The 11,521-nt window shown below is 46.5% G+C and overlaps 1 protein-coding gene across 1 annotated transcript in view; it reads right to left on the bottom strand.

Annotated features, from left to right (window-relative positions):
* Positions 1 to 1,763: 1,763 nt before the first annotated feature.
* The window catches only part of CTDSPL (CTD small phosphatase like), a 115,425-nt gene continuing 105,667 nt past the window's right edge, over positions 1,764 to 11,521 (bottom strand). Inside the window, exons 7-8 of the mRNA XM_069475538.1 lie at positions 9,224 to 9,409; positions 1,764 to 5,469 (exon numbers count right to left, since the gene is read on the bottom strand). Coding sequence (XP_069331639.1) covers positions 5,344 to 5,469; positions 9,224 to 9,409 — 312 coding nt within the window. The 3' untranslated portion in view covers positions 1,764 to 5,343. The remainder of the gene's footprint in view (positions 5,470 to 9,223; positions 9,410 to 11,521) is intronic.

Below are 11,521 nucleotides of genomic sequence, written 5' to 3'. Positions count from 1 at the left end.
ACCATTGAACCGTATGTCTGATCTTTCGGGTAAAGCAACGCGTGTGATTTTCTCCAAAGCCACACCCATAGCTCCTTTCCCGGGCATCAGGCCTGGAAGTTTCAGGGGACTTGCCTTTCCTCTGCAGCGAGGCAGAGCAGGGGTTCTCAGCCCTGACTGCCCTTTCCAGTCATCTGGGCACTTAAAAACATGATGCAGGTCCCCACCCTCAGAGATTTGAACTTGAATGGTCTGGGGTGGACTTCGGGGCCTGTATTTTTGAGAGTGCAGCCAGAGCTGAGAGTCACTGAGCCAGGAGATGGCGCTGTAATGGAGATTTGGGGTAGAAAGTTCTGGGGCCATGTCCTCCTCCTCACGGCCTGAGGGGGTCCAGTCAGCTCTCGGAGGTCAGGCTGATGGCCCTGGCACAGCGGACTTACCATGCAAGCAGCCCAGGTTACTCCAGGGGCTGCCACAAGCCCAGTGCATGCCATATCCATGAGTTTCACAGACTGTCAGCTAATGTGCCATGGGTCCCAGGCTGGCTTTTCCCAGCCACTCCTTCCCACCCTCCCAGGCTTCCTGCCCATTCCTTGGTCCTGTAATACAGAGAGATGATTTGTGCTCAAACCAGAAAACATCGGGAGGGGAAATCTCAGTATGTCCAAGTCCCAAATAAGTGCCCGCTTGATTACCTGTGTTTCCTTCTCACTATTTAGGAGATCAGTGGACACTCCTGAGGACGCTTGGGCCTCAGGGCTGCCATAGTTCTCAGCCATTTATCTGTTTGCTTCTATGCAAAAGTGGGAAGCAGTCGGGGGTGTGCGGTTGATGCCAGAGAGGGTGAAAGGAAGGAAGGAGAGGGCCAGGGAACAGAGTGGACGCAGCCTAGGAGTCAGAACCAGGGGAGGAAGCTGTAGTGACTGGCTGGCCAGCTGCTCCACTGGGAAGAGAAGGAACCTGGGGGCACAGCAGTGACTAGCTGTGGGGCATTTGGGGAAATATTAAGGTCTCCTGGGCTGAGTTTTTTGGGATGAATAAACATGCCTGGCAAAACCCTGTATCTCATGATAGAGCAGGCACTACAGAGCTTTGTCTCGCTGGCCTCAAGTTTTCTCATCTGCAAAATGGGGATAAGACCTAACTGATCAGATTGTTGACGCTGGTGTTCTTTGTTATCTGAATTAGGTGTCATTATGAAGAAACTGAGTGCTGAGAGTGGTAAGACTGTGTCCAGGTCCTTGCCAGGAGTCCCTAGCAGGGACTTGTTGCCTCTCTCATCTTCATGTAAAGGGCCAGGCGGGGGGCAATGCTGACAAAACGTCTCTGTGAGCAAACTGCCTGCTCCATCCTTACTCTTTTTCCGATTCCACGTCATGCTTCATCTGGTAATCACAGCATCTCAGCCAGCGGACCCATGGGTACGGGCAGGGGTTGAGGCACCATGCACAATGCCTGAGGCTCTTACGGGGTGGAGTGGGGGGCTCTGGTTCTCTCAGACTGCATTTTTAAGCCTGTCGGTAGGGCTGGAATCCTTGGGGGTACAGTGAGCCATACTGCTTCTCTCTGGGGAGAGGAAGCCAGAGGGCCAAAGAGTTGTTACGTTTTAGGGGACTGGCAATTTAGGCAGGATAATTTTCTAGCTTCCCCTGGGGTCAAGGTCTGTGGCTTCTGGGGTCCTGTAGCCCCACTCCCACCCACCCCTGCTCCGCAGAAGTGGGGACACCAGGAGACCCAAGGTGCTGGCGTGAGGGGGCTAGAGAAGCAGTCCATCCACAAGAGAGTGCAGTTTCGCATGTTTATTTTTGGCAGGAAGGAAATCATTGCAAACCTCTTGATTGACAATACTTGCCCCTGGAAATGTGCACATTCCACATGTAGCATTTCCCAAGTAATGCTGGATTGTTTATCACATTCAAATGTCCAACAGAAATCCATGACTACCCAGACACCAGCATCTCTACTACCCGGGGGGTGTCAGTCTGCAGAGAAGCTCCTGGGAGAATGGAACAGGAACAGACACAATCAAATTTACAGTAAAATAGGAACAGAGGCAGCCAGCCAATTCCGCACAGGTAACCGCAAGTACTTTAAGCCATCCACTCTTCCTGAACCCTGGCATGCCAGCTGTCCAGCACAGCACCTTTAAAAGCAGAGGCACAAACGTCAGGAGTGTTTGACCATAGGGCTGTGTGGTTCTGGATTGTAATAGAAAGCCATTTTTAAAAATACAGGGTTGTAAAATGTTGCCAGGTTATGTATAGACTTACAGATTTCTTTTTTACACCAAAAATTCAAATGCTGCAACTGTGACAAGTCAGTGCCATCAGGGCATCCTCATGTCCCCAAAGTCATCTCATCAAAATTGCACCATATCAAAGGAGCTTCCCCCCACCAACCATCAACTGTGACAGGCGGTGTCCCTTTTTAGTACACAAATGCATTGTTTACAAACAGCTAAGGCGTGAAACCACAGACCAACACATGAGATTCCAAAGCAAATGGAAGACAGCATTAAGGACGTCAGGAGTGCCTGGGCACCTCCACTTGGGGCCTGGCCAGAGAAGTCACAACACCATAGTGGGCCGGAGTCCATGAACCCAAGGCATCCTGACCCAGATCTTAATGCAAAAAATACTTGTCCAGCAGACTACATTTTAACCTGGTACAGAAAGGACCAAGGAAACTCAGGACATCAGACTTCTCTTTTGGCTAAAGAGTTGGGGGTGTTTTGGTAACATGGAAAGTATATGGCACAGAGAAGTAGCTAACAGGTTTCATTAGGTTTTAAAGCCCACAATTTAATAAAAGGTAACAATTAAAAACAATACCCGTATTTACCTTAAAAAACATAAACCCCAAACATTCACCTCATTTCTTGGCCTTATGTTAGAATTCTATTGCTTCATTTACATGTAGATGATTAAAAATATATATAGATATAGATGTTTTGATTATGTACATAAAACAGATTCAAGGGTTAAAATAAAAATGGAATTTTGGAGTGTAGTCAAATAAGGTGCACAGATTCCAGAATCCTCAGGGGGCTTTGCTGGCCCTCCCAAGACATTCTGTGTCTGTGGTGGCAGGAACTGGGCTCTGTCCCCAACAGCCCCACACTGGATTAGTGCACTGGTGCTCACAGTTTCAGGAACTACTAGGTGAAGTGTCTGGCTCAAGCCCGCCAAGTGTCTTCACTCCATCTGTCAGAAGTGGAGCACTATTCCCAGGATCACTTCCCCTGAAATATTTTGGAATTACAATCGTCTCTGCCCCCTCTTCCGACTAAGGCCCTGTAATGCCAACAAAGAGGGGGGAACGGGTGAGGGTCTAAGGCTGTCATCAGGGCCTGGTTCTGTGTGGATATCAGCACGACAGACACTTGACTGCAACATTCAAGACATTTAAGGCAGCGGGTTCATTTAATGACTGGTTTTCCAAATAAAGGTTTGTGGCATGTGCAGATCTACCAGGTAACTGTCATTATCTGCGGTAACGCCTAGCAAGGGGCTGTTACTGTTTTAATTGGCATGGGGATTACTGGGTTCAGAACACTCAGAATGTGGGGAGACCTGGTTACCCCCTGAATACTTACTTCCCTTCTGAATGCACGGCAGTCCACAGACCAAAGTGCTGCTGGGAGGACGTGATTGGCAGCTGGTTTCATCACTTTGTGAATGAAAGCAAAAATAAGAAATTTTACTCTGACCCCCCTCCCCCTAATCTCTAGTTTTGTTAAGTACCAGTTGCTCCCACCAGAACTCTGGCTGAGGACCAACCCACAGAGGACTAAGGCAATGGTGCCAACACAAAAGGGTTCTTTTAAATTATTTTTAAGAGCAATACTTTACAGACTGCCTTGTTGGCAAACAAGGAACATGGCACTGCTTAAACACCAAACTGGGAAAGGCTGCAAAGAGAGCCCAGGCTCAGAGGAGGGAGCCCCTCCTCTTGCTGGTTTGGGGCAAGGAGTCCCACATCTAGACAGGCTTCCCCAACCCTTGGCTCAGAAACAGGCTGTGCTTCAAAGGAGAAGACCAAGAGATGGACTTGGGCCGTATCAGCTTGGTGGCTGGTTGAGGCCACATGTTCTCAAGAGAGAACAGTCCGTCAGCTTGTCAAGCAGGGTCTGATGTCGACTGCAGCTTATCATTAATGCCACTCCTGTGTGGTGCTCTGGCCCTGTTGCCTTTGCACACTTCGGTGGCCAGTGCCAGGGAAGGGATGCAGTTGGTGCAGTCTGCAATGGGGTGGGACACCTATGTTTCTGACCCTGTCCAAGTTTGCAGCTTAGCAGTGAGCATATTCTGATCATAGGCACAGTGGCAAAGAACAGTGTAACAGCCGCTGGTCAATTCCATTTGGTGGCAGCGCGGTAGCAGCAAAGAAAACTCCCAAACAGCTCCATGTGTATCCAGCTTTTGGAAAGGAAAGATTTAAAACTCAATAAACAGATTTTAAAAAATATATCCAAGGGTTTTAGGGTTTCTTATAACTGTTCTACCAAAAACAACAAAAAACAGAAGTATGGCAGTAGTGTGAGAGAGAAGTGACATGATGTCACTTTTCAAGGGGAAAATGTGACCTCGAGACAAATTTGTCACCATCTGAAATAATATAAAAGAATCTATTGTTTCCTAAAGTGTCGAGCCACACAATTGCAGATACATTCCAAACTGGGTCAGAAATGCATGGAGACAATGACATAGTCACAAAACACTCCTATCAGGAGCCTGACCCTGCAGCATGCCACAGGTCGTCAGAGCAAAGTCCCACCTGTTGGGAGACAGGCTCCTATGACTCACTCCTTTACTACCCCCCGCACCACACACACGACACACACACACACGCTACTAGGTTCTAGAAAATTGTCATGTTCATCTTAGAGTATCTAAGACAATAAAAGACTAAAAGATGTCTGGAAATATGTAGAAAAATTAACTCTCAGCTTAAAATAACATTCAAAAGGCACTTCATCCTGTAGGAAAGAGATTCTGAGTTGGGTCAGCTGCTCTGAGCTGGAATAGAAGGGGACAGTTGGTCTGCTTGTAGGGGAGGACAGTTGGAAGGAAGTCTGATAGATATCAAGCTTTTTTTTTTTTTTCATTTTTTTCTTTTTGGTATGTTTTAAGAAAAGCAAATCCAGTAAAATGCATGTCCCTTTATGAAATTTGTTAAAAGAGTTCTTTTTAAAATAGTTGTTTCTGTTTCTAAAAAACAAAACAGGTAGGCATGGCCACAATCACCCTGTGGCCTGGAGCGCGGAGAATCCTCACGTTGGGCTCCTGGGGAGCTGAGGGCAGGCAGGTCTCCTGAGGCCAGAAGTTCCAGAGCGCACAGGCTCGACGCGGGCCCAGGCCAGGGCTACCTATTGCAGAGTCTGTGCAGCATGCTGTACACGTCGTCCTCCCGGCTCAGGCCCTCAAAGAAGGGGATGAGGTCCAGCAGCTCTGTGTCCGTCATGTCATCGAACCAGGACTGCACAGGCACCTGGAAGACAGCGCACAAGGGAGGCACTGGGACAGCATCCAGGGCTGGGGCCACTGCCTAACCCCATTGGGTCCCTGCATTTCTAACAGCTTCTTTGGTGAGACTGGGATCTAGCGATCATCACCGTCTCATCATCATTATTTTGTTTTTTCCCTGTCCCAACCGAGGCCAATCCAAAGCTGTGTGTTTCGAGAGATGTCTCAGGGAGGCAAAATTAAGTGTAACCAGTTTGTGTGCATTTGCCTGTTTTCCTGCCACAGAAAAGGTGGCCAGGGTGCAGAATATATGTGACCCAGCCTTGCTACTTGCTAATTGCAAAGAGCTCTTTCTACTGCACCAAATTAGCTCCTTGCACCTCAGAGGCAGTGGTTACATGCCAGCCACTGACACTAGGGAGCTGACATGCTGGGCACAGGAGGGCTTCCACTTGGGGGTCATTGTGCTATGTTGCATGGCAAAGGGAAGTGGTAAATTTCCCTCTGTGCGTAGTAGTGATCAGTTAAAAGCAGAAGTGTAAAATGTCAGGATATTCTGAAGCTATAAGCACAGACAGGATTTCTCCGCAGTCTTAGGCAGAAGAGTAGGGAAGTGTGGTAATGAGTGGCAGCCAGGGGTGCAAAGACATTTAAAAAGAAATTTGAGGACAACAAAAAAGTTTAAAAGTAACATTTTGGCCCTTTTACAAATCTAAAAACAGCTTAGAACATAAATCATATAATTTTGAAAATTAAACAACGTAAGGATTAGTAAAAACATAACTACTCTAGGGAATGGGGAGAGGGCAGAAAAGAACACAGACTTCTCCAAATCTACCCTTATGGATAGTTTCGATGTTGGAACTGTGTAAATGTGTTGTATAATTAAAATAAAATTAAACCATTAAGAAATAAAGCAATAAAAAAATGAACCTGGCTGGGCGTGGTGGCTCACGCCTGTAATCCTAGCACTCTGGGAGGCCGAGGTGGGAGGATGGCTCAAGGTCAGGAGTTCAAGACCAGCCTGAGCAAGAGTGAGACCCCGTCTCTACTAAAAATAGAAAGAAATTATCTGGACAACTAAAAATATATAGAAAAAATTAGCCGGGCATGGTGGCTCATGCCTGTAGTCCCAGCTACACAGGAGGCTGAGGCAGAAAGATTGCTTGAGCCCGGGAGTTTGAGGTTGCTGTGAGCTAGCCTGACACCACGGCACTCTAGCCCAAGCAACAGAGCAAGACTCTGTCTCAAAAAAAAAAAAAAAAAAAAAAAAGAAAAGAAAAGAAAAGAAAAAGAAAAAGAAAAAAAAAATGAACCTAAGGGTATGAGTTCAGAATAAATATAAACATAGCTTCAGAATAAAGTTGGTGACACAACCAGAGAATTATTTCAAGCGATTTAAAAAATGGTGTTCTGACTGTACATCTCTCTAAAGAACTCTAAATTGCATTCATTTGTCTTATTATTAATAATATTAGTACTTCTATTTTGAAATTATTAAACATATAGAATAAATCAAATATGTAATTATGTTAATATCTTTAGGAATCAAGAGTTTTAGCATAAGAGAAAGAGAAATAAACACAAAAACAAATAAGTAAATAAAACTGTTACCTTAATGTTGAATTGGAAACACCAATGTAAATGATTTAGTTTTCTTTCTAAAACTATGCAATTTTAGCTCTGACCTATAGTATGGGCTAGGAGTAAACGACATCCCAGTAGCAATGAAAGTCCACCCAAATTGTGGTCTCTAAATACCATTTCCACTAATAGGAACCGGCTCCATAGAAAAATGGCTGATTCCAGGGCTGAGGTGAGAAATATTTAAGATGAGCCTGGAACATCTTGTTGACCAGAGAGTAAGGACGCTACATGTTGAGCATCCCTAATATGAACATCTGAACTCTGAAATACTCCAAATCTAAAACTTTTTGACTGCCAACATGACACCACAATGGAAAATTCTACACCCAATATCATATGAGTGGTTGCAGTCAAAATGCAGGTGAACAACACACAGTTTATTCAGCATGCACCAAATTATTAAAAATGTTACACAGAATTACCTTCAGGCTATGTGTGTAAGTTGTACATGAAACATAAATGAATTTGTGTTTAGACTTGGGTTCTATCCCCAAGATATCCTATTATGTATATGTAAATATTCCCAAATCCTAAAAAAATCCCAAATCCAAAACACTTCTGGTCCCAAGCATTTCGGGTAAGGAATACTTAACCTTTGAGGTGACAAAGCTCCTCAATCAAAGACTATTGTTATTTGAAGGGGTCTCCACTGGCAAAAGGTAAAAATTTGAGCTTACAAAAGAATAATAAATGGATTGGATTAGAACTATAAAAAAATCCATGAGTCTTGAAAAAAAAAAATTGAACCTGAATCTAATCAAGTAGTAGAGCTCTAATTACTTGTTAAAAGGGAATACGGTGGCTAGAGAAACACATTAAACACCACCACAAGGCAGCAACAAGACAAATCCAGAATGTACGAAATTTCTGTAAGACAAATAACCAGGATTTTTTCAACAAATAAATGGCATAAAAGAGAAAAGGGGAGGAAAAGGAAAAGCGTTAAGATTACAAAAGAATTAAGAGCCATTTTATCCAAAGCAATGCAGGGATCTTGTTTGGATCCTGATTCAAACAACCCAAATGTAAGAAAACATTTTGAGATGACTGGGATAATATGAACCCAGTCTGGATATAAAATGATGCAAGAAACCATCAGTTTTGTTAGATGTGATCATAGAATTGTGATTATGTTAAAAAGTAATCCTTATCTGTTAGAGACACATTACCAGATGCATCATGTTGAATTTGATTTACTCAGTAAAATGAACATGTTTACATGTAATACATTTTGAGTGTTTATTCAAATAGTAATTATAACACTAGCTAACTGAATCGTTTGAATTCTTTTTTGTTGTTGTTGTTACAAGTAAAGCTACGGCGTTCTGAATTCAAGGAAAGGACTTTTGTAGGCTTTTGTTGAGTCTGAGACTGCCGTGCTGAGAGGATGCTTCCTCTGCAGAGAAACCTGCCTGAGCTGCGGGCCTGGGTTCAGCAGGCACCAGCAGGCCTGGCTGGCCTCTCTTCCCCTGGAAATGTCAGGCGGGAGGAGGGAGCTCATGGCCCTCTTGCCCTGAGAGTTGCGCTGCACCCGGTGAGCAGGCACTGAGAGCTGCCATGCTCCAGGGAGCTTTATGTAGGAAATGTTCCCAATGTGTGCTTTTTAGACATCATTATAAAGTGGCAAAGCTTGGCAGCCTTATCTGAAGACCTTACTGAAGTGTTTTATTCATTCTTGTTTAAGAAATACTTCTGTTGAGGAGGTCACCCAGGCCTCCTGAGTCTACAGGGTTCACGAAGTCCAGGGCAGCAGCCAGCTCCGGGAGGTTAATGACCAGCAGAACCCTCCTCAATAATGATGCTAAGAAAGCTAAGAAGAAGCTACAGGCTTACTGAGCACTTACCAGTCTGAAGCACTTTTCTAAGTGCTTTCCATGTACTGCTACCCTGAATTCTCCATCAGTTCTAGGAGACCAACATTCCTATAATTCCCATTTGACAGATGACGCAACCGAGGCTCACTAAGGTTAAATGACATGGTCTATGACATGCACCTGCTAAGTGGCAGAGTTAGGATTTCACCAAGGAAATGCCCCAGAGACCTTCTTCTGCAGGTACTCAAAAGGGGTGCTTGCCTGGCAAGACAACGCTCGGATGGAGCCCTGTATTTCTCTTTTTCTGGGGCTACTTACTGCATTCTCAGGATGGAAGATGTACGAGGCAGGAGAATTGTCAACGATGATCACTTTGCTCAGCTCCCGTCCAAGGCGACTCAGGTCCTTCACGTAGTTCCCACGGTGAAAAACACAGGACTCTCTGAAGAGCCGGGCCCGGAACACACCCCAGCGGTCTAGGAGGTCAGCCACAGGGTCTGCATACTGGAAAGAAGATGCCACAGTGAAGGCTGCGTGCCCAAAAGAGCCTAGAAACCCTGACCTTCTGCAGCAAGATCCAGATTACTTTTTATAAAGGGATTTAATAATTGGATGTGTTATCGGATCCGGGTTATTTTCCTCTCTCTGTGTATAAGACGGCACTCTCTCACATCTAATCCATCAGTAGTTCCTGTCAGTTTCATCTCCTAAAATACCCTGAGTCCACCCACATCTCTCTATTTATATCGCTACCGCCCTTAGTCCAGGCCTGGGATGGCTGCATGAACCTCCTAAGGAGGTTCCCTTTTCCCACCAAGCCTCCTTCCCAGACCATTTATCTCAAAGCTGTCAGAGTGGCCACTGGAAAATACATGTGATCACGTCACTCCCTGTCTACCCACTGCACTCTCTGCTGTCTACCCACTGCACTCGGAGTGAGGCCCGCATTCCTCACCGCCATATTCTGTACCACCACAGCGGGATGCTCTCTGCCATCCTGAAGCTCTGGAGCCATGCTGGCTTCAAACATGGTCAGAACCTGCATAGAACATTCTCTCCCCAGCTCTCTGCATGAACATTTCCTGTCTTCTTCTTCTTTTCCAGGCCTTGGCTCCCATTCCTGCCTCTCTGGAGTCTGCCTCCATCCTCCTTTCTGGCTACTTTACCGCCTCACAGTAACTTCCTTTCCAGAGCACAGCAGCATGTGGGATTGCTTTATTTCCTCTGTCAAGGCCAGGCCTTGCCTATCCTGTTCACCACTATATCTCTAGCACCTCACAGAGTGCCTACCTCAGAGCAGGGGCTCAGGAAACATTAATTTCATCACTGAATGAATGAGCTGGCTTGAATTTGTGTGGTGTGGCATGAGCCCACACTGCCCCCTAGAGGTCTTCTGGTTAGTCAGGCCAGAACAGCCCCAGCTGTCACAGGATGGAGCCCTGCCACCCGCTCTCATGGACTTGGCGCCCAGGAGCTTGGGAGTTAGAGCGCAGCTCAGAGCTGGGGTCCATCCTGCTTGGCTCTCTCTCATGGCCTGGGAATTTCCCCTAAAGCAGGCTGAACTAGATAATGAAATGAAGGTGTCCTGAGAAAAAAATCTTTATAAATGAGGATAACCAAGAGTGGGCTATACTGAGAGGCTGTGCGTGGAGGCAGCAGTTGCAGTTCCAAGCCTGATGCAAGGCCAGGCCTCTGTACCATGGCCAAGGTGAAGGGCACAGCAGGCATCACCAGGGGCCCAGTGATCTGCCAGCGGGGCAGAGAGCACCCGGGGCTGCTGGTGCTGGGGGCCGGCAGTGGAATGCACAGCAGCTCTAGGGCAGAGCCGGCGCCAGCACGGCTGCAGGACGGGCTGCAGGGCTACGAGCCACGGCCATGATTCCAGCGGAAAGTCCTCCGTCTCCAAGGACTTCCTGAAGGAATACAGGAGCAGCTGTGTTACTACTGTCCTTCCAAGTGGGGCGACAGCACAAGGCACTACCATTTTCTGCTGATGAGGCTAGCCAAGGGCCATGTGGGAGGACTGCAGAGGGCTGACTGTAGATGGAAAAAGATAATTCATTTCCTCATAATTGTTAACACTGGTGGTAGCACCCATCTTTCAAGAAAGTATCTGAGTCTGGGCCTCCAGGCCTCAGAGATGGACACGATGAATGTAAGCTTCACGAGGGCAGGGACTTTGTCTCTTCTCTCCTCTGCTATATCCCTAGTATCTAGTACCATGCCTGATACGTGGTAGGTACTAAGTAAATATTTGCTGGGAGAATGAAGGAATATATGACAAGGAAGCAGACACTGAAAGGCTCTGACAGTCAGCTGAGGTCCCTGCATGGGGGCGGGCGGTTGGCAAGGAGATCCACTGCCCCAGTGCTATCGGCTGGGAGCTGAGCCCAGAACCAAGGACTGCGACAGTGACCACCCTTCAGTAGAACCTGTACATCAGGGGAGGAGAGAGGGTGGAAGGCTGCACGCAGGAGCTGATTCGCCTCAGCGAGGCTACAGTAGCAGCGAGAGAAGGGCTGGAGAGACAGATGGAGGGGCAGGTGGGAACAGTCCAGGAAGAGAAACCGAACAAGGATATTTAAGCAAATGCTGGGGACAATGCCAAGGAAGAGT

Source organism: Eulemur rufifrons, chromosome 7 (genome assembly GCF_041146395.1).
Source record: "Eulemur rufifrons isolate Redbay chromosome 7, OSU_ERuf_1, whole genome shotgun sequence".
Lineage (NCBI taxonomy): Eukaryota > Metazoa > Chordata > Mammalia > Primates > Lemuridae > Eulemur > Eulemur rufifrons.
The sequence above is the reverse complement of the archived record's forward strand: the minus strand, read 5'-3'. Positions and strand labels throughout refer to the sequence as shown.